At 38.5% G+C, this 24,165-nt stretch overlaps 1 protein-coding gene across 4 annotated transcripts in view; it reads left to right on the forward strand.

Annotated features, from left to right (window-relative positions):
- Positions 1-24,165, forward strand: part of MYO16 (myosin XVI) — a 598,386-nt gene that overhangs the window by 403,966 nt on the left and 170,255 nt on the right. For all 4 annotated transcript variants that reach the window (XM_023621818.2, XM_023621819.2, XM_023621821.2 and 1 more), the window contains exons 21-23: positions 5,181-5,253; positions 14,264-14,416; positions 18,638-18,838. In XM_023621818.2, the coding sequence (XP_023477586.1) occupies positions 5,181-5,253; positions 14,264-14,416; positions 18,638-18,838 (427 nt within the window). The remainder of the gene's footprint in view (positions 1-5,180; positions 5,254-14,263; positions 14,417-18,637; positions 18,839-24,165) is intronic.

Consider the following 24,165-nt stretch of genomic DNA (forward strand, 5'->3'; position numbering starts at 1 on the left):
TAAAATTTTAGCTCTAGGTTTCACCCTGATCCCAGGATTTTCTTGACTATCCAGGCTAATTAAGTCCAATTTTCACCTCAAGGGGTCTCCAGTTTTTCACTTCCTAACTTATATTTCCAGTGGAGAAGTGCTACCAGGACCGCATTTAGGAACGAAGTCAGGATGCCTGATGTCGCGAGGATGGAAGGAGGCAGCGGCTGCTTTGGCAACCACCAGCCCCTCCCACCACCCAGCTTCTAGTGCACCTTGCCAGCAACTGCAAACTCTTTCCCCAGTTTCTGACATGTTGTCAGAAAATGATAAGCCTCAGGTACTTTGCTTGGTCAAATAATGAAAGGGAGAAACTCCCAAAAGTATGCAATCCTGGAGTCACACCTCTCCATCCCTAGTTCATCTCACAGACTAGAGAAAACCCTGTGAAATTCAGGTAAGCTTTGGGATGGGCAGAGTTAGGCTCCACAAAAGGTGCACCATGCAATCAACAACAGAACTTATTTTAACCGAGTTCTACGGCATATTGGCAGTAGAGTTGGTGAATGAGGTAGCACAGCCCAACCTCTCCAGGGACTTTGACCCGCTGACCTCTGTGGAAGTCCATCTGATCCCCAGGGCAGTGTGTCTGGACAGCCAGACTGCTCGAGTCTGGAATGCTTTTATATTTCATTCTTATCCTGTCTGGGTTCCTACCGGTCACTGACCCACTGGAGGGGCTGACTCAACTCTGGCTCAGTCTAAGGGTTTTGTGCCAAGCAGGATTCAGCTATTTCCTAAACTGACTAAATACTTAGGTGACCATCTAGTTAATCTCCTTGCCTAGGGATGATTGAGGACAGAACCTGACTTCTAGATGCCACTAGACCTCTCTGCCCAAATAAAATTAGTTCATCCAAGCTCTAGGGTAGACATTTTAGTTGGGATGTTTCCCCTTCCCATACCCACAGGCATGGAAGGCAAAATCAAAAGCAGACAGATGCCTTGGCATTTAATATTTTGTCTAGTGTGAAAGGTGTCGTATTTTACTAATAAAATAGTGCAAGTTAGACAGTTTTGTTAACCATCAGGAAAGCCCTCAGGAGAATTCTAAGGCAGAATTTGAACTAAAACAGACCATCTCATTAATATGTTAATTTTACCTATAGGCTTGAATCCCTGTTGATCAGATGACCTCTGTCTGCTCCTCCTTGCTGGAAATTGGATGTTGAGTTAAATGCCTGTGTGATGTGAGTGGAGACATCAATAGGAGAAATGACAGTGATGCTGACTGCTACACAGTGTGGGCATTTTGCTGGCTACAAATTCTTATAACCCTCTTGCCAAGGTTGCTATTGCAATAACAGACACATATTTCATTCCATCATAAATGATGAAAGAGATTTTTGAAAAAATGAACACGTTATGTCTGTCAGTAGTTGCAAAAGGAATCCTTAAAATGCATTAAACCTGAATTTAGTTTTTCTCCTGACAATGGTCTTTCCTTCCTTCCTATCTTTTTTTTAATAGCATTTTTATTTTGTAGCCAAATATAGTTTGGAAACCAGTATCTATAAAATATGAAAAAAAGTCATTTAAAAAGAGTGCTCTTTCAACCAGATTTATGCTACTCTAAATTACTAATTAATAATTTACTTTCCCCAGTCTGAACCAGAATCTTTAACACATTTGCTCACCACAAATGCCTGGGCAGCCTCAGCCTCCACCCTTAGCTTGTCAACACGAAGTCACCATCCTTATGAAAAGGGGAAGGACTTATGTGGTGACATCATGTCACTGAGAGCTCTTGCCCTTCTTCCTGACTTTTACCAGCATTGAGTGCTGTTATTATAGGGCCACTGCCACCAAGGCCAGCTGGGTGGGATTCAGGCAGGGGAGTCGGAGATGAGAGGCTAGAGGGAGATTCTGGTATAAGTTGGCAGGAAGCGTGCATACTTGTGAACAGCACGTGGCCTTCCGGAAGCACCTCTGCTTTTCTTCTCCTGCCTCCTGAGGTCTCTGCTGACCTTCTGTTCCTGGAAGACCAGACACCTGCCCCACCCTCTCTGCTGGGCTCCACTTTCTTCTCTCTGCCCTGAAGGTTATCTTTGTCCTTTCCTCTAACTCACAATATGCCCAACACGTGCTTAATCATACATCTTTTAAGGAGAAGTTAATCATAAAGAGTATTATAGAACATTTAAAAAATTAAGAAATCACCTCTTGGTCTACCATTTAGGACATCTACTGTTAACACGTGCTGTACTTTTTCTGTGACATGGATTCATTTTTAGCATGGTTGAAATTATACAATAAGTTACTATAAGGATACAAAAGGTATAAATTTTGTTTCCAGCTTTAGTTTTTAGCTTATTGTTGTTCAAGGACATTTCTCATGGTTTCATAGTGTCTTTAGAAACATCAATTGAATATTTACTGGTTATAAAAATAATTGTGTTTCACTATAGAGACCTTAGAAAATGCAAAGCAATAAAAAGAAGTAAACAAAACCATCTCTATTCCTCTTCTCAGGCTGACTGTACTCCTTTGTAGGTCTTCTGGATATATCATAGGGGTTATTCTTTATACAGAACTTGTATAGTGCTTTCTGTTAACTTGGCAGTTTCACTAAATTAATCCATCATAGGATGCATGCGATTTAATTAATTGTCTTTACTGTAGGCTATTTGTTATTTCTTTTGTTGTTGTTACTGTAATTAAGACAGCAATGAGTGTCCTTGTTCATGAGTCTTTAATGGCATTTCTGATCATCGTTAGTACAGATTCTTAAACTTGGAAGTACTGGTTCAAGTGATATGGACATTTCAGAGCTTTAAGCCACATAACCAAATTGCTTTTTAAGAAAGATCTACCAATTTAAACTCCCAACAAAAGTGTAGGAAATATTTTTCTCTCCCTAATTTTTAAAATTTTATTTCTCTTGCAATTTTAATGACGTTGACATTTTTAATATGCCTACTAGGTATTTATATTTCTTCTATTAGCTACCCTCTTCATTTCTATAGCAAGCTTAAACGATTTTTTCAAGAAAGCAACTTCCAGTGACTGGATATGTATACCAGCTATGTATGTATGTGTATACCAGTGTATACCGGCTGTTATCCTAGAACTTTATGTACATCATCTCTAATTGTAACAAGCATCTAGGTGGACAAACATTATTTATTATCTCAGTTTTATAGATGATGAAACTGTAGCTCAGAAAATTTAAGTAACTTGCCCAAAGTTATCCAACTAAAAATTCTTTGAACCAGGATTCCTACCCAAGACTGAACAACTCAAAAACCTGGCAAACTTCGTCACTAAAGCTCCAAAAGAGAAACAATGTAGCTCATTCCATGGAAAATACGCGCACACATACACCCCCCAAAACAAAGCAGCCAATCATCCTAAACCTCAGCACCATTGTTACCGGCGAGTAAGCATCATTCCCAACATCTCTGTGCACATTATAAAGATAGCATCATTCCCAGCATCTCTGTGCACATTATAAAGACAGCAGGAGGGCAGGAAGCGTGGGTGAATGGAAGATGGTGTCTTACTGAACATACAGGTTTTTCAACAACAGGTTGAAAAAAATCTATGGAAATCAAGAGGCAATGCAGCTTAAAATAATACTTACCTCTAACAGAATTTAATTTTATTTGTGCTGTTTATTCTCCAAAAGAATTTCGTATTTGGGTAATCATACTTTTAAATTTTCTAAAAAAATTTTTCCCAGAACTGAAAGCAGAAAAAATGGCCACATTTGTTTTCTTGTACATTTTTATAGTTTCTCATTCTAACGTTTAACTTTCTAATCCACGTAGAGTTTATTTGGGCACACAGGGTGAGCTACAATGCTAACTTTATTTTTTCTTCTAAAACACTCCATCAATTACCCAGAGACATCCACTGACTGAGTCTGCCTTTGCCTCCCTGCTTTATGTTCTTTGCCATGTGAAGTTTACATTAAAGGCTTTTAAAATACTCTCCCGCCTACTTATGAAGCTCGTATTTGTACCGTCTACAACAAAGAATCTTAGAGACAGGATATCATAGAATCATTGCTCTACCTTTTTTGAAGAAAAAAATGGTCATTTAAGTGACATATGGCAGACCTTAAAATATTATGATTATGCAAACAAAATACAGGTACAAAAATGGAGTTGGTTGCCAATGTGCTTCTGCAGTTTGGACAGATTGAGTAGAGAAGAAACAAGAACAACAAAAATGCCTTCATCAACAAGCACAGTGGTTTTGAAACCATAAACACCATAATGATGATGGACTGTCAGACCCATTGGCAGAAAATGGGCATAGTAGTCATCCTGCTGATGATCTAGACCAATGATGTGAAAGGGAGGGGTGTGTACCCTCCTGGTGACCAGCATTCTGGAATCATCTGGGGCTTTCTTTACAAGAATTAGCCTCATGCACACTCCCCCTGCTGCCTGCACATCCCCACAGAACCCAGGTTGTCAGGGCTGCTGTCACAAACCAGGGTTTCTTTTTCCTTTCTTCACTCACTGTGAGGGTTCCAACATCTGTGACTTGACCATCCAAGACTGGCAAATTCCAAGAGTGATAGCTTACGCTGAAAAAAGAAATAGTACTTAGATTGACGTCTGCAACTTCACATCCAAGTTTCATGGTCTTTATTCTTCTTTATTTATAAGAATTCCTGTAGGGAGATTATAATATGATTTTTGATGCAGCTCAATTTGATCTATCAAAGAACACACACGTGGCTTAATCGTGATTGACTTGTATTGTACTTAAGTGTGATGTAGAAATTGCTTGGTTCACTGCTTGTGTAACCTAACAAGATACAAGCGTTAGCTGGTGAGAACCACTAACAGGTGAGTGCAAACTCCTTCAGAGAAAGGAAGTGTAGTCAAAGGAGACAGACACAAGGACTGTTTCAGAGAAGCAGATATTAAATCACCCATGTATTGTTCCATTTTAAACTTATAAATCAATGTATTTTTGTTAATCTATTTGTGTTTGAATCAAACCATTAAAAGAATACTTTTCTCCTTACTTTCAGAGTTTGTCACCAGACTCTGAGATAACTATTTGCATGTTTTTACTTCAAATGGGCAGTGACGCCTAAATGGCTGGATTTCTCTGACCTGAAGTAGCAAGGGGCAGGGGGTCATGTAAGAGCTTCAAGTACGCCTGTTCACGGTTTTATTGTTCCCTTACAGCACGCAGACCTGGGATATTGGAATATTGGACATCTTTGGTTTTGAAGAATTTCAAAAGAATGAGTTTGAACAAGTAAGTGAGTTTCTTTTGAAATTTTATAAACTTTGATGGTTTCTTTTCAACTAGTAAGTTATCTCTTTTTAATTCAATAGAGACTATTTGCATAATTAGTTGCAAACACAGAATTTTAAAAAGTACTTTGCCATCTTGTAAAATTAATGTACCTGATTTGTGGACGTGTTCATTTTTGTGTGGTCTTGTAAACAACTGGCATAATCATTTTTTTAAAACAGAGGCAATTGTTTTAAAAGTCAATGTTAGACAAAGACATGAATTGTGCTTGTGGAAATATTATTTCAACTGGGCCAGAGAGACAGAGGGCATCTATATTTGAAATCAGGGCAAGAGTCTTCAGAATCCTTGGCCCAAAATCAGAATGGAAATTCTCTCTTATGCTAACTGCTGTTGTTTGTAGATTCATCTTTACATGACATTCATATCTGTGATCATGGGAAACTCATGATGGAATAAAGAGATATTGATTATTTTTAACCCATTTACAATTTAGGGCACTTCAAAAAGCACTGAATTCTTTAGGTATCTTAATAGCACTGTATGAATAGTTTAATCAGATTAAATATGACTAAAAAGTAAGTGTTAAAGAAGAGAGTAGAAATAGCCACATTTAGATTCTAAAATTATTCATATGTTAAATATCTAACTCCATCTTAAAATATTTTCTGCTCTATGATACTGAATTTTCTGAAATCATTTCAGGAACTCATCAAGCTATTGATAACACAGTTTAAGAAAAAACTGAATGAGGAAATTTATTTTCTTTGCATAGCAGAACCCTAATATAGTGTACTTATGTTTCTAAAGAAAAATAAGCAAAGGGGCTGGCCCCGTGGCCGAGTGGTTAAGTTCTCACGCTCCGCTGCAGGCGGCCCAGTGTTTTGTTGGTTCGAATCCTGGGCGCGGACATGGCACTGCTCATCAAACCACGCTGAGGCAGCGTCCCACATCCCACAACTAGAAGGACCCACAACAAAGAATATACAACTTTGTACTGGGGGGCTTTGGGGAGAAAAAGGAAAGAAATAAAATCTTTAAAAAAAAATAAGCAAAGCAATTAAATAATGAGATGTCATTTTAATGTACTTCTTGCAATAATATTGGATTCTTTGTTTAACAATAGTATGGTTGGAGGTCTTCTTCAAGTAACAGTTTTTGAAAACTCGAGGAAATAAAAAAAATGAGACAGGGGAAAGCAATTTTGAGCATGTACACTGTACAGTGTACATTGAATGACATTTTTTCCTCAAAACCTTGTAACTTAACAATATCACCATTTTGGAGCTAAAGAAACAGAAGCTCAGATCATTTAAGTAACTCATAGGAGAAAACACAGAACTTCAATCTGATTCCAGAACCAATGATCTGTGCTGTTTCCAGCTCCAAAGGTTCTTTGAAAGCTAGAGTTAAACTTTCATTAGTATACATTTTCTAAGCTTTAACTACTGCGCATTCAGGAAAATATTTGTATTTCTCTTAGGACACTACATGATTCTAAAAAGGAAGAAACAATAAAACAGGAAAATATTTGTTTGTATTTCTCTTAGGACACGACATTATTTATTCTATTAAATGTAGAAACAATAAAACTTTTAATGAATTTTACGTGCCATGAATTATTTCTTCCCTAGCAGAGCTTTTCACCAAATCTGCTTAATATGAATAAATAAGTAAGATAATGCAGGTTTATCTTCTTCGTGTAGAGTGCCAGGGTGATTAAAAGAAATGTTACAGACGTAATAAGAAGAATTAATGGGTTTGAAAATGTACATCAGTTCATTTTAGAAAAGAGTGGATTGAATTAATGGCCACGAGCCAGGAAAAAGCTCAAATTTGCAATAGTAGCTGTCCAGATATTAAGTTCCAAACGTGCTAATTAAGAATATGGTTTTATTTAGTTTTCTGCTAATAATCAATAATGGTTACACTTTCTTGAGCCCCGACTACGAGTCAGGTGCTTCTCCTCCATGATCTCTGACTCCTACAGCACCTCTCTCGGAAAGTTAAGGGACAGCCCAGAAGCCTTTTTGGGGCCAAGTGGAAATTTGGGTGCATATGCCTCGGGCCCCAGAGCCCAGTGCTCTCTGTGCTGTGCTGTTTCTCTCTCTAACACCTTCTGACTACGCCCCTGAAGGGTCAGTGGTTTTTTAAGTACCTCTAAGTTTTGTATTTAATCCTGGATAATGACAAGTATTTGAAAAAGAACAATAATTTCAGAAGAAATCAAATATTAGTCATTGTTTTTAGGTTTACATTATTAAATTAATATGAAAAGAGGAAGCATATTGATTAAGCTGAGGTTTGTTGCTGAAAAAACAAATTCATTTTTCATTAAAAAGTGATGAACAATATAGGATCATGCCAAAAGTTTTAAAATAAAAGTATTTCGACCAGAAGTTATGTTTCCGACTCCCAGGCATGGCTTTTCTATAAACTGAAGGATATATTTTATGTACAAGATATCATCCAAAATATTTTTTAAATTTTTTTTCTCTTTATCTGTATTTTTCAATCCTGATGTTAGCATGTTGTTATATAGAATACGGCAATAAATTTAGCAAATAGGTTTGTTGTTGGCTGACCCCTTCCATCAATCGCTCAAATCCCCAAGTAGTGATTATTTATGTTAAAGGAGATTATAGACACAAATTAAACCCATTAGAATATTGGATTTATTGTATTAATCTATGTGCTCTAAGTAATAGAATCACTGAAGGAAATGTTGTCGAAAGTGATGATCTGTATAAAAACGATGTCTTTATGCCTGTGAAGTCACTGCCATCCATCTTTGCTTAAAACCTATTACATAGAGTTTGATTTTAAAATCTCAAAGGGAAACCAGAGGAGGAAAGTATGTTTGGTTCCTTTAAGAAACAACAATCCACCAAAAAAGGGGGGAGGGGAGGTGGGAGTAGGAAGGGCTAAAATCAGCAAAGCCAACAAACAAAGGAGAAAGGAAGGGGAGCTGGGGCGCCCTGGGCCTGGGCCTGGGCCTGGCTCCCGCGGGCGGTGGGCGCTCATGGCGTCTGCGGCCCCAGGTTCCGATGCAGAACTCTCCAAGGGCAGCAGTCCCCCCACGCGGCATCTGCCCAGAGCACCGGCATCCTCTCTTTATTAAATCCTGTCAGATTGTTGGCAGAGGTGGCATGGTCTCATCAGCAGGTTGAGATAGATGGTGCAAAGAGAAGTCAACGTGACCTTTCCTAAACCAGGGTGGAGAGAAGAAAGGCTCCCCAATGATAGGAGATTCAAAGAAGGCAAAATCAATTCTAGAATTTTAAAGCTGAAACAAATTAGAGAGCTACTGCCTGCCCCGCCCCCGGCCCCCTGCACCTGCCGCTTTACAGATAATGTGCCAAAATCAGCAATAATTGATTTGCTGTGGAAAGCACATATAGCAGCCTCTTAAGCCCCAAGGCTTTCTTCAAAAAAGTAATTTGGAGATTCACAGTACACTTGGCACAGTAAAGGCCCTGAGAAGTCCCGCAGAGACGCCCATTAGCTTAGCTCAGTGTTTCCCCACTAGGTTTGTGTTTCACTGTTCTCTAGAAGATAGTAATTGGCATCTACAATGAGTGTTCTGCGGAACATGCTTAGGAAATACTGAATATCTGAAATGTAACATCACTCCTGTACTCTCATACATATATAAATGTACGACATATATATATAAATATATCAATTGATGAGCAAATCAGTTAATGGCTTGTGTATGCTCTGTTCCACCATCTATCTCATTGTGTTCAACCATGTCTACATGTTAGAATCACCTGGAAAGCTTTAAAATACATCAATGTTTGGGCCCCACTCTGATTTAATTGGTTTGGGGTCAGCTCAGCCATCAGCCTTTTTAGAAAGCCCCTGGTTAATTCCACCGTGCAGGAGGCTTGCGAATCACTGTCTCACGCCGGGGCTCTGCCTTCGACGGCAGTCAGCTTTCATTAATCTCCTGCTTTAATTCTGCGATGGAGATGTCATGCTCTATTGTATTTTTGCTTCAGATATATTTCACTGAGTAATAAAAATAAAGGAAGAACAGTTGGTGAAAATTTACTCAAGAAATTAAGTTTGTCATTAATACAAATGATAGGCCATCTGGATAAGCAATCACGTCCTGTTACTAGAGTGCTTTCAAGGGGTGCGCAATTTTTATTATTAAACCACTTACCAACAGCATTTAATGTACAAAGCATGTATTTTAATCAGAAAAGGATGCATGCTAATTAAGCAACACAATAATTGTTCATTATCGGCTATGAATACTCACCTTTCACCCACGTTCAAGTCTACTCTGAGAAATACCTGGAAATTTAATGAAACCCAAACGCAATTCTGATGGATAGTGTTAAAAAGCAAAAATAATGATTGTTTTGCATTGAAGTCAATGATGTTCTCAACTATTTATGTAGATTTATGCTTCTAGATACATAAACTAATTTGCCTATAAAAATCTTACACTGTATCGTTCTCTGACTGTGTTTAACACAGACTCACATATGTACACGAACACAGTTCAGTGAAGATACATCAAGAATAAGCAGATTCTTGCCATGATTTTGGCTATTTGTTTGGTGGAATACATTTTTCCAATTTTCAACCAGGTACCTGACATATGGTGATTGTCTGTATTAGTCTCGGTGGGTACATTTGCTGGCAGTTTTGAAGTTCATGCTAGAGCACTCTTTTATATTTAACTTTGGTTCAAACAGTGAGTGCTTTGAACAATTCAGAATAGAGAAACGCAAACTATTCTGGTAAAAAATGTTAATGTACACAATTACTTCAAAATGAGTTAGAAAAACATTCTTCTTCAAGCTGCATATGCTCCCAGTGGTTCCCTTTACCACTCAGCACCGCTCTCCTCTGTTAGAAATACAAATACGTGTTCTGTTTCAGAAGGCACCACTGTCATAAAAGCTACAAGTCAAAACTCACTCCACAGGCTACTCAATTTTGCACATCAAGCTGGAACTTTCCCCATGGGATTTTGATAAATTACATCTTTCTTTCCTCCAGAATACAAAGAGCGTAATCTACAATACAAGATTCAGCCGTATTGTAAGGATCACCCCATGTCACAAAGTACCATCGGATCCTGCAGCTTAAAATAGTAAAGCTCACCAGAGAAGCTGTATGTTTTATGGATCATTTTGACCAGGAGAGTAACAAATTGTTATTCTATCAAAAGCACAGGCCAAATCCTTTTTCTGTCAGCCAAAGTTTGGCAGATTGCTTTAGACTTTCCTGGAACAAAAAAAAAAAAGGGAAGAAAAAGAAGACTGATATTCTGACCCCTTCCAGTTCTTTCTCATTTACCAGTGGCTTCGTCCACGTTCCCACTTGGTATCACCATTTTCACTAAAACAGAGGATCAACTCAGTGAAGCCAATGTTCAGTTCAATAAAATATTAGTAAACAAAAACAATTAAAATATCTATTTTCTATTATAAAAATGCTCAAGTAGTCAAAACACTACAGCTGGGTCAAGAGCAGGAGGATTTAGTCAGATTGTCATCGAAAGGAATTTTTCTAACTACAGAGCTGGCATCTATTCTGAATGAAAAGGATAAGAGAATTATATTAAGTATGCTTGAGACATCCACATCTAAGTATTTTCAATTAGAGAATCTGAAAATGAGGGGAAAGATAAGTGTCACATAATTTGGATGTTTCTTGTACAATAGAGAATTAGCCACTGATGTTCTTATTTTGGAATCCTCTATCAGATTTATTTTTATTGTTTCACATAGTAAGAGACATCGCCTTATTTTTTGTGGCTTCAACGTTTATTTCTGAGAAACCTATTTCCTAACATATGTTACATTTAGGCACACGTTCCATAACCGCTTTTAAATCAAACTCTTGAGATATAGGATCTATTGGTCTTTTCTTAAATGATTCAATGTATTTTTTTAATATTAAACAGTTTGAAAAATTACAATTGTGTCTATCGAATAAACAAAGAGAATTGTTTCCAATGTTTCCATTCCATAAGGGAGTCATTTGTTTTCTGTACATTTACTGTATTTCACCCCAAATTTTAACAATCTTTTATAACATTTATTGATCTTTAGTAACAAAATTACTTCAGCTTTAAGAGAGTTTGCCATATTATTAGATTGAGAGAAACACCTTAAAATATTGTTTTTTAAGCAGAGTGAAATAATTTTTTAAATTTCCACTTTTTTCCTCTAACAATAGTTTTCTGAAATTTCTATTTTTCATTTATGATCAAAATGGGGGCAACTATAGATGTATTCCTTTCACAGTGGGGATACTACTGTGGATAGATGCTACACAGTTTTATAGAAAATGGTTTATCTTTCCAGAATCATTCCTGGAGATTTATACGCTGTAGAATAAGACAGACACAGATATTCATCTACTGGTATCACTTAGTTTTGATCTAATGATACAAGGAGGTGAATGTGTAGACTTAGTTACAAGGAGGAAATATTTTTCATATGATATGTAAATATTGAGTTCCATGCCTCCCTTTTCCAGCTATAATGTGCAGAATTTATTGGTCTGTATCTATATTCAAACTGTTTTTGCCTTAACAACAAAGCGTGTAAAGTTAAATGTCCTATATGGTATATTCCTAACCAAAGTTACTATAGTTTTAACATTTTTGCATTTAGAGAACTTATCAGCAGGAGTGCAGGTTTATCTAAGAAATGTTTACCTTTAAATTTAAATAACTGTCAGCTTTGCGTATATCTCATAAAGTCTAGTTGTTAAGGGGAAGAGAGGAAAAGTTCTACTTAACTACTGGCCACATCAGATAGAAGGAAGAAAATTCAAGAAAGTCAAGAGACCATGGATGGAGTGGTAGGAAGAAGATGATGCAAAGAGGGATTCCAATATTTTTGTATATTTCTAGTATATCAATTATTCTCCACCTATTGTATCAATAATGAAATATTGTTATACATTCATCATTGAAATAACTTGACTAGATTCAGTCCTAAGAACCTCTACAGTTTTCAGCTCCCCAACCCCCGCTTTGGTCACAGTGGCCCATGCCTGCACTCCTGTCATTCTCCAGTCACTCCGTTTCTGAAGATGTTCAAGCTGTCTGTACCTATGCACAAAATTCTAACCCTGGCAAGAAGTGAAGAAAAAAACTTCACAGCAAAGCAACCCTGTCTCAGGACGAACTCTCTTTGTGATCTGACCCTCGTCCTGCGCTCTGATACGATTGTTTCCTCCCTGAGAAAGTTTCCCTGTGAGACTTCTTCATGTCCCTAGCATCCCATAAACTTCCATTTTCCCAAATAGCTGGGTCTGTGAGAAAACGGCTCTTTCCTCCTATGTGCATGCCATTCTTAATTCCTTAATAGCCACACCCCGATGGGCAGGCACAGACACCTGCATGGAGAGGGAAAGCCTTCTTGGTGGGGGTCATTTGAGAAGGTGACTCTTCTCACTGGTTGGAAGCTGGAGCATAAGAGATGCTCTTACGCGAGCTAGAGAGAAGCCATGCACTCTCATTAGAGGGACACGGATGTCTAAGAGGAGCTCCTAGTCAGCAGGCATTATGGTGACTTGATGTTATGTTATGATGGCTTGGAGAAGAATTTGGGTACAAGGAAAAGAGGAACCCAGGGCGGTCTTTCTCTTCTCTGATGGCTATTGCAGTCTTGTGTGATTTACAAAAGCTTTGGCATTTTCTTTGTATAAACATAGCACATTTCACATCAAGTAGAATCCTAGATATTGTTCCCTTTACAAATGAGATCTGATTTTCTTTTAAAAATTTTTACCAATTATTTTGGTTTATATAAATTACTCATCTCTATTTTCAGTGGGTTACTGAATTCTGATATTTCCCAATGCTTTTTGGATTTTACCTAGTATAACATAGTGGTTAGCTGCAGCTGGGAGAACATGATGCTCTTTGAGACTGAATGAGCTCATGAAGAAACTGGGTGCAGATAGAGAAGACATGAGGCCCACAGGCTGAGCCCTGGACCAGTCCAGGATGGAGTTAGAGAAGGAGATAGAGAAGGTGTGGCCAGTAAGGTCGGAGACCAAGAAAGTATGAAGTCTTGGAAGACAGCAGAGGCAGTGCCCCAGGGAAGCAGAGGAATCGATGGTCAAGTATCACTGGGAGGTCAAGGAAAACGAACACTGAGAATTGAACGTTGGATTTAAAAGTGCACACATCACACTGTGTGACTTCCACAAAAGCAATTTTGGTGGAGCAGTGGGGGCACAGTTTTCTTGAAGGGGTTTCAATAGTGGAGAGGAGAGGAATTTGAGATAAGACATCTCTTTTGAGGCTTTTTGTTACAAAAGGAAGCAGAAGAGTAGGAGAGTAGCATAGAGTGGAAGTAAGACTTCATTTTGGTTAGATCAGGCTTATTTTATTCTTTAATATTTTCAGATAATTTTTAAGACTAAGAAATTAAAACTTTAAGCTTAAGAAGTAGCATATTTGTTTTCTGATGGGAATGTCTTCTGAAAAGAGAAAAATTGACAGTTGAAAGAATGTAAAAAATTTTCTTATAAAGAAAATAGTTTCTAGATACAATACTTAGACTGGTTATTTTTCTAAAAGAAACACCATGTTCCCTTGCCCATCGTGGATGTGCAACAGAAATAAGGAGGCAAGAAATGCTTGTCCTTTCTCAGGGATCTCATGGCAAATCCAGCTTTTATCTTCACTTGTTGACAAGAGCCCAAATATAATTCCTTTTTGGAAATATTATTTAAATACTCAAATATATTTTAGACTCCAAATTTGCAAGTCAATGTTGTAGTTATGCTTCTTGTTGTTTTTAACATACTCACTTTAAATTGAATAATCAGACCATATGAAGTCAACAATATCAAGTAAAACTTTACTTTGACTTTTCAGGCAATACTGTCATTCTTTATCTCAATAGACTAATTGCTGTTGAATATTCTTGAGTCAGTATTTCACAAATCTGAAAATGTGTCATACGAGTGAATCTGCATGGCCATATTGTCTTGTGAATTGTTTTCTTTTTCCCCACAATAGCTTTGTGTCAACATGACCAATGAGAAGATGCACCATTATATCAATGAAGTGCTTTTTCTACAGGAGCAAACAGAATGTGTACAAGAGGGAGTTACCATGGAAACAGCTTATTCTCCTGGTAACCAGACTGGAGTTTTGGAGTTTTTTTTCCAGGTATTCATATAGTATAATTAGATACTTTACAGGATGCATGCATTTAAATATACAGGAGGCAGGGAATTTATTTCAAGGGCCTTGTTTTTGAGATATCTTTGTATATGAGACTCTGCAATGTATTTATAATCTTTCAGTGTTGATTGAGGAGCACAAGTTACCTTTTTCTGAAGGGTCATCTGAAGGATTACCAATTCATTGAAAGGACAAGAAATATCAGATTATCTTGTTATAAAAATATTCAGCATTGATTATTTGCTAAAACTCTCCTTTCGGCACAGTTACAAATGCCCAATGTACAAAATTAATGTTTTATAAAATAATATCTAAGGATAACAATATCATAAAACAAATTCAACAGAATATTTTTTATTTATCTTCAAAGTTTTTAAATTTGTTTGGAAAAATTGGCAGTAAAAATATGTATACATATATATAATCTTAGGGATCTGAAGGTGCTCATACTTATCTTTGCTTCACTTTACAATGCAAGAATCTTTGCCTCAAGACCTCCGTCATATAAACAAAAATCGATCACATAAACAGCAATCTCTGTCTACTAATATGTGAAGACATTACAGTCATGCGCCACGTAGTAATGTTTTGATCAATGACAGACCAAATACACGGTGTTGGTCTCATAAGGTGAGTACCGCACAGCCTAGGTGTGCAGTAGGCTATCCCGCCTAGGTTTGTGTGCACGCCCTCTGTGATGTCAGTACAATGACGAAGTTGCCTAACTATGCATTTCTCAGAACATATCCCCAGCGCTAAGCAATGCATGACTGTATGGAGACTTACACGTAATATCTCAAACACTTGAACATGATTTAAAACTGGTACCATTCAGCTATCGGGAGCAGAGTAATTAGTTTTTTACCTTTTGTTTCTATAAATGTAGATTTATAAATTTTTGTATGCATTTTCCAAGTATTGTAAAATACTCCTGTTCTTGCTACCAACTATTCAACATTCTTTTTTTTTACTTACAGAGGAAGCCCTCTTCCTCCAGAAAGCCCTCCCTCATCATACACATTTAGTATATAACTTACCTATCTACGATTAAAAAACGTCTTCAGGGACCAGCCCAGGGGCCTAGTGGTTAAGTTGGCATGCTCCACTTTGGCAGCCCAGTGTTTGTGGTTTCAGATCCTCGGCTCAGACCTATGCACCGCTCATCAGGCCATGCTTTGGAGGCATCCCACGTACCACATAGAGAAAGATGGGCACAGATGTTAGCATAGGGACAATCTTCCTCAAACCAAAAGAGAGAGATTGGCAACAGATGTTAGCTCAGGACCAATCTTCCTCACCAAAGAAAAAAACGTCTTCAAACTGACACTAATACATACTTAACTGTGTAACAGGAAGCTTCAGGCCCCTCCACCTTCATTCTCACTTGCTGCGATATCCTTGACCGCTACAGAGTGGCCAGAAGAATGAAGTTGTTTCTATCTCTTTGGCTATCCTCCTTGAGGGCTCGTCTTTGGGATCATCATTTCAATAATAGGACTTTTATCAGTATGAGTTGGAAATGAGAGTGGACAAGTTGACTGCTACTCCTCTGTGATACCCGTAAAACTGGAATGAAAAGACGTATCAAGTATAGGGTGAAAGATGTGGGTCAGTATACCAGGCAAGCATGTACCCCACAAAACAAAACAAGCTGCTTGTTTCCTTTCTAGCACCCATAGACCCCTACTGCGCACAAGCATTTGCCATTTTCTCACAGGCCTTATTTCTGTTTCAGTGAACGTAAGTTTGTCTCATGTCCCTGAGGGGGGTGTGGATCCAGATTCTTAGCAGATGCTCCAGGCATCTAGGACATAGGACATTGTGTTGCATGCTCAATATTGCTGCTTTTCGTTGTTAAGATGAAACTACGTATGATAACCTCTCACTTACAGGAGAACAATTCAGTCTCTCCGAAGCCCTCACTTCTGAAGGAATTGAAGGCCGTTAATCCTCTTTTATGACTTCATTCTCCATGTTCTACTTTCTTCTTCAGACACTCAGCAAGTTTTCCAAGTCTGCCACCTTTCCTTCATGGCTTTATATCAAACATCCAGAAAGCATTGCACACATGAATTTTTAAAATTTTGCAGACAATACAAATTATAATGCTTTAAAAAGTATGTTGTTGGTAACCAAGCACCCCTTCCTTGGAAAATGTCATCTTGCTTTTGGAGCAGGGTGGTTTAGCTCTTTCTGAATAGATCCCTTCCCTTACACTAATTGAGGCCTTGTCTTTGAATTACGGAAACATCCATTTAAGGCCTCATCAAACAAACAAAAATTCTCATCTCCAAAGAGGAGACTGTCACTGCCCCTGCAGCGTGGGCACGCTTGCATACAGCCTTGAAATACCCCGTTTGTCTTCACCGCATGTCTCTATTGCCTGTGTGTGTGTTTGTGTGTAAGGGTAACAGCGTGTAGAGAAGTGCCGTGACATCATGCTCAGACTGACAGATGAAGGCACGACTTCTGATCTTACAATATCAATATTTTACTTATTGTTCAACAAATAGCTTGCTATAAATGGAAATAAAGAATTTCTGATTTTTGAAACGTTACACACAGAGCCAGTCCTCAGCAAACTTCCTACCTTGACTGTTTAGTTTTAGGGCCTCTCCCATCCATTTTGCATACCTATTTATTTTTTTGGTTTTTCACCTCTGGGCTCTTCAGGGGGCCTCACCATGGGGTTCCTGGCTACACTGAGATTTTTGTGATGTACCATGCAGAATTGCCTGCTGGGCTAATGCTCCCTGGAATGGACTTTCTTCTCCAAATTTTCTTATCAAAAAACATGTTTGTGTTGGTAAGACAAGTCTCTCCAGGTAGTAGTGATCTCAGTAATTTGCCGAGTTGGATGAACTTGCTTGTTACAGGCATTCCCAATTTCTTCCAGTGCCATTTTCCATCTCATCAGTTCTTCCTTGTCCGTCCCAGGGAGGCTGTCTGGCTGCTCATTCTAGAGATGACCATCATAATTGCCAAATGTCTCCAATAGGGCGCCCTCTGGTGTGTGAGCCCCCACCAGGTGAAGGTCGTCCCTGGGGCTGGCTCCTTTAACCTTTGTTCCCTATGAGTGGCACCAGAATGATTAAACTTTTGCAACCCTCAGAGAACTGTATATAGTCTGAGTTTTCTTTACTAGGAGCAGGAGACTCCAAAAGGCTTAAAACTACTAGCATGAAGAAATGACTTTGTATTGGCCAAATAAATGACATCATGAAAGGCCTATGGTGGCAGGTTTGGTGACCTCAGGTCATAATACAAAGTGAAATCGCTATAGGGGTCAGTCCAGGTTTCTTCACATCCTGAGAAGAATTATTCTTATGGTATTCACACTTTTGAAAGCACAGAGTCGATGTGAAGAGTTAAGATATATGGCAGAATAATGTAAGCAAATAATATGTTACCTTATTTTAAAAGGTAGATTTGACATGTCAACAGAAGAACTTTCCTAAGAAAGAAAAGATAAACCACACAGCGCTGAGTAAAAAGTTATTCAACTGATGTGTACGCCCCGTGGGCGGAAGGGTGCTCTGTGTTTGGGACACAGTGTCAGAGGTTGGGAAGTTCTGTTAAGCAGCATTTTCCTTCATGTGAGATCAATTTTACACTCCTACTTCCTGTGCAACTTTACTTCCCGTGTTTGGCAGCTATAAACTATCAGACTTCTAATTTAAATTTTACAAGTTATAGCTTCAAACTTTCTTTTTCCTGAATCAAAATACCGGAACATCATAGAGTCATTTCTACCTCATGCTGAGTGGGATTTTGCCACAATTTTTATGACTTACATCATTGTAGGTTTTGTTTCTTCATAAGTTACTTATCCCACCATTAAGTATAAAGTGTTCAATATGGGCTTTAGGTCAAGAAAAATTACAACTTTCCTGTAGTCAGAAATTTTATTTTTCTTGTTAAGAATATACTTCTTAATAACTCGAGTGTTCTAATCACATTATAATAGACTCCTTCGTTTATTTCTTCATTCCTCTAATCAATAAGTAGTGTTGAGGACCTACTTTGCACCAGAGTTTTGCGAGGGGGCGGGCACCCAAGAGTGAGCGAGAATAGATGTGTATTAAAGGTAAAGACTAATTCATTTTCTGCTTGTTTATATGAACGTAATGAAGAAAGAAATGCATGACCCACAACACAAATACTAAACTGAGCTATAGAAGAAAACTCTCTCTTCTTCACTTTCAGAAGCCATCTGGATTTCTCTCTCTGTTGGATGAAGAAAGTCAAATGATTTGGTCAGTGGAACCAGATCTCCCCCAAAAGCTCCAGAGTCTCTTAGAATCCTCCAACACCAATGCAGTGTACTCCCCCGCGAAGGACGGCAACGGGAATGTCACCCGCAAAGATGAAGGCACAGCGTTCACTGTTATGCACTATGCAGGAAGGGTAAGTTAAAGGAGCGCCGTCAGCTGTGATGTGCACTGATGGACCAAAGGTCTAAGGACGAGCTTTAAAGTTGCAGTATTTTCGAGTTTATTGCTTTGATAAATGAAAACTGGGTGAAGAGCCCACACAAATGTACTTTTCTCAGCTATTTTCTTTTAGCCTGTTGAGGGCTTCACATCTTCAGAACGTGGGCGATGAAGCATGCAGTATGATCCTTCTCATAATGTTCCGAGAATTATAATTTCATATGAGCAAAAAGAGGCCTGGATTGAATACAAAGGGCTCTGTTACGAACTTTGAGACATTTTCATAATCCAGAGAAACACTGGACATCTAGTTTGCTTACCCTCAATATAGTTTTTAGTATTAAATTATTTTTCTTGAAGCCTAGCAACCCCAGAAAAGAAAGCTACTGTCAGATCTCTGTCGATTCCCTAACCAGCTCTGTAACACGTGCTTCTTTTTCAGAACTTCCAAGGACCAGCTCTCACCTGTAAACATTTTCACACTCCTCAGGCTAGGCTCATATTGGGCTTCTCCAAGCTGATCCCAATCATTTTTTCCATGACTTATTTGCGCACACACCACCCCCCCCATTCAAAACCTCTGTTCAGGTTATTTTTTCTAATGCGCTCACTTTTGTCCTGCATCTCTCACATTCAAGCTTGAAATATCCTCCTTGTCTTCTTAACAGGTGAATGTTTATCCATCTTTTAGTGCTGAAATCCACATCTCACTTGTCCTCAATTCACCTCCCATCTACAGTTAGTATCTAATATCTTCCACCTGTGAATTTGTAGCCCTTGGCTTTTCCCCTCATTTGGCACTTAGTACAAATTACACATTCAAGGGTGAGATATCCCGTCACTCTCTCACACTCGGTGTCTTTCAGTCCTTTTTAACCCATGTTTACTGAGACTCTGCTATAAGCAAAGCCAGAGCATTCGAGACTCAAAGTTGAGCAAAACATGTTCCTTGCTCTCAAATATCTCACTTTCAAATAAGGAAAAGGTGAATTGACAAATAATTATGATATAATTTACTTATAAAAACGTTAGCAACATAAACAAAGTTCTGTATTACCACAGAGAAGGAAGCAATTATTTGGCTCCCAAAAAAGTGTAGAAATGTTTCCTAGAGGAGGTAAAAAGTGATCTAGGCCTCCAACGGCGAGTCAGAACTCAGTAAGATAAAAGGAATGGGCCTCCAGTAAAGACACGGACTTTGGGAAGTGAATGGACGTGTGCCCCTCTGGATTCAGTGGCATAGGACGGAATCCACCAGAGCTGTTGGAGCAGAAAGTAACTTTAGTGCAGGAAAGTAACTGCTGAGAGACTCTATGTTGAACCTTCCAGTGACCTTAAAACCATGCCACAGGACAGGGCTACCAACATAGCCTTGTCATTGATCAGGAAGCCTCCAGCCAAATTGAGAAGCTGCTGCCATAGGTACTGATTCTCAGTTACTGCTACCACCTCCGGCAGTGAAATGCCCGTGCGCTGGTACTCTGCAGGGAACAAGTTGGTGTCTGGGCCTGCAGATCTCCACTGCCAGAGAAAAACAACACCTTCAGCACGTGCTCACTAGGGAAAACACAGAAACAGCAGAATTGGGGCCTCCACCACTTCCACCTTCTAAATCTCGTGCAATAGTGCTGGACGAGTGGCAGCCACAGAGAGCTCAGACCCTAACAGCAAAGGAGACTGGGAAGGATAACTTTGTGGCTTCCTGATGTCTGCAGTACACGAGGTCAACGAGGGCGAATGCTCCATACCGTCCCACCATATCCACCCACAACATGTTTGGGAAATGGGGCAAGAAGTTCAGTTAAGTCTATAGAGAATGATAGGAAAGAAAGTCTAAAAAGGTTATTTTGGCCAAATCCTGAATAAATATGCAGGCACTTAGGACTTTGGACTCTTGGCAGTGTTAACTTATCAAATATTTTTAGACAGAGTGAGGGATGAAGTAAGTAAAACAGACATCATGACATAGGATGGATTGGGAAAGAAGTCAGAGCGCTGTGGAAACACTCAGGCCAGGACTGCACTGGAGCCGGAGCGTGGAGCGCAGAGGAGGCGGCGTCAGAAGGCAGAGGGCTGGGGACCATGACTGACTGGACATGCAGAGGGAGGGAGACAGAGCTTGAAATGACACTGAGCTTTCTCAGCCCGCTGACTGGTGGATTTTTTTAATGCCAACCCAGAGAGGAAATCCTGCAGAATGAGGCAGTTTGGAAGGAAAGATATTCAGTTTTAGATGTTTTGAATTTGACGTTTTTAATGGGAATCCCAAGAGGATGCTAAAACACTTGATGCTGGGATGAAAGAGGCTGGTTGTTTGTAGATACATAGTCACATTTTTGGAAATGTGTATCTTGATAATTTCACCCAGGAAGAGCAGGGAGAAGAGAGAGAGAAGAAGTTAGTAGGAAAGAGAAGAATCATGGAGGCCAATAGAAAAGGAAGAGGATAAGGGGTCAACAGGAGGTGCCCCTGTGTGGGACATGGGACGGTTAGGCCAGGGAGCACCTCTGTGAGAAGTTACAGTAGATGGTGCCAAGTGATGGCTTAACTGGCTGATGGATTTGGAGAGGAAGTTATGGAAGATTTTATATATATATATATATGTAAATATATATATTATAAATATAAATAAAATAATGTATTTATATATAAATAATATATAAAATAAAAATAAATATATTATACAAATATATAAATCTAAAAATATGTATATATATTTTCCCAAAGTGTTAAAACTATCTTTTATATTTGAGAGATTTAGCCTTTAAAAAGTCTTTCAACAGTATCGGTCTTTTAGTCCTGTGTTCAGATTTTTTAATTTATATTTTCTTTGTATTAAGTATTTACTGAATTCATAGGATTTAGTTGAGAAATTATAATAAGGTATAAAATTCATGTAAGCTTTCTTAAGTCAGTATATACCTGATTTGGCTTATAAGTCTGTTTGATTTATATCTTGGGGATATATTAGATGTTCAATAAATACTAATTGTGTTATACTGAAAGGGACTGAGTTTTGACATAATATTTTACTTGTTAATTATTTAATGATCACTTTAAAAATTGTTCTACAGGCGCTTAATACAATGCCAATTTCAATTGTTTTAAGAAAATTTGGGGAAAAAAACAACTAATGGTTTGAATGAATATAATTATTTCACTGAGTTCTGATAGCAATAAAGCAAAGCAGAGAAAGCCAATAGATTAGTTGCCACTGAGCCAAAACCCCATGGAATCATGAATTTCCCTGTAAAAGCATCTTTATATTTTAAGCGGGACTTTCCATAACCAGAGTCAGTTTTGTGGTTTTATAAAAATCTTTCATTTCACTGAGATATACTAATGAGTCTTAGCTCAAGGACTCCCTAAGGACTCATTCACATGTTACAGCATAGATTATATGTAATTTGTGGCAATATGTCAAGCTATATGCCATTCTAATCGTCAGTTGTAGCTACATGTACTTAAATTTTGAGCTATCGCATCTTCAAGAAAAGCAGCACATTCTACATTTTATAAATCAAGAGATGTAAAGAGCTAATTGGTTTAAAATCAGCATGCAGGGTCTGTTTTGGACAGTAGGATGAGCATTCGTGAGTAGCTCTTTGATGATAAAGCTGCTCCCAAAGGAGAGCTCGATGGCTCTGAGGTTCTTGGGTTAGTTTGTAGTCTCCTCTTTGGCCAGATGGGCAGGCTGGAGAGTCTCATCACCACTTGCTCCTCCATGACTGGTTTACTTGGTTTTGTTAGTGAAAACTTCCTACGTCTCACAGGAAGGATGCTCATTACTGTTGGTGATGATATTGACATCCAGCCCCACCAGGATGGACTTTCCCATCAGACTCTTCCGCTCTAATTACGAGACCCTGCCGTGCTTCTGAATCTGGTTTGGAGCAGAGGCTCAGAGGTCCTTTTAGAAATGTTTAAGCAACATTATTTGAATTATAGCTGAAGATCTTTCCTAAACACATTTGAATTTTTCATTACTCACAGGAGCCTGGTGTATTTTTCAATCTCCATTACAGAAATATTTTAAAGTAAATGGGGAAGAGACTGTGCATGAAATATTAACAGGATCTCATTAATGAGTATGAATCTGAATTAAAGAAGGCTGTGTGTTGTGTTTTGTTGTTGTTGTTATTTGTGTTAGCAAATTTTAAATCATATGTGGCATTACCTGCTTTAGGAATTGCTCTTGAACTTCTACTGGTGATTTAAATGATGGATAAGCGTTAAATTCAGAAGTTTGTCTAATTTTATTGGCTTTTAAAATTAAGAATCTCAAAGGAAAGAAGAATTATGATTTGGCAAAAGACATTGGCTCTTAGAAAAGTTGAATTTTCATTAAGGTGATTCTGAACTAACTCCAATAGGACATAGTATTCTGAAGTTCCTAAATTTTAATGTGACGAAAGGGACTAGATCAGGAGATAGTAAAGCAATCTGAAGTAACACAAATTAAATTAATGAAAATATAGGACAAAATTAATAGTTATAAAATATATGACGCTTAAATATCTGACCTTTGTGTTGTCTGCTCATATCTTTGTCTAAAAGTTGTTTATTTGATGATTTATTTTATCATGAAGTGATTCTTTTTGGGTCTCAGATAAGTGTCCCATTGTATGATTGGCTTTGATGGTTTACGCAAATCAAGTTGACAATATTGTTCTTTCCGAAGATGATGTGTCTGTGTTTTAGCCTCCTTCTCACCCCAAACACTTTAATATTGTAATGGGTCCAAGAGGATCCGGCCACGTGCTCATCTGTAGAAACTTTAAATGGGATCTTATTTGGAAAAAGCTTCTTTGCTTAGGTAATTAGTGTCAGGATCTTGAGATGAGGAAGTCGTCCTGGATTATCTGGGTTGGCTCTCAGTCCAAAGACAAGTATCCTTATAAGAAGGAGGCAGAGGGAGGTTCGGGAGAGAAAAGGAGGCCTTGTGACCATGGAGGCAGGGATCAGAGTGATGCAGCCCCAGGCCAGAGAATGCCTGGAGCCACCAGAAACTGGAAGAGGCAGGAAGGAGTGTCTCCCAGAGCCTCAGGAGAGCACAGATGTTGGGCCTCCACAACTGTGAGAGAAGAAGTTTCTCTAGTTTTGGTGGGCCCAGTTGGTGGTTATTTGTGACAGCAGCCCTAGGAAACTGTCGTAAGTGCTCATTGGTTTGGCATTTACAGATTAGAAGAGAAGTGAACAGTTTTAACTCATAACATGGTAGAATTTCATTACCACATTCGATGCATTTGAAAGCGGCCCTGGCGATTTCTCTGTCTCTGTTTGTGCTCAGGTGGTTTTCCT

The sequence above is a fragment of the Equus caballus genome, chromosome 17, assembly GCF_041296265.1.
Source record: "Equus caballus isolate H_3958 breed thoroughbred chromosome 17, TB-T2T, whole genome shotgun sequence".
Classification (NCBI taxonomy): Eukaryota; Metazoa; Chordata; class Mammalia; order Perissodactyla; family Equidae; genus Equus; species Equus caballus.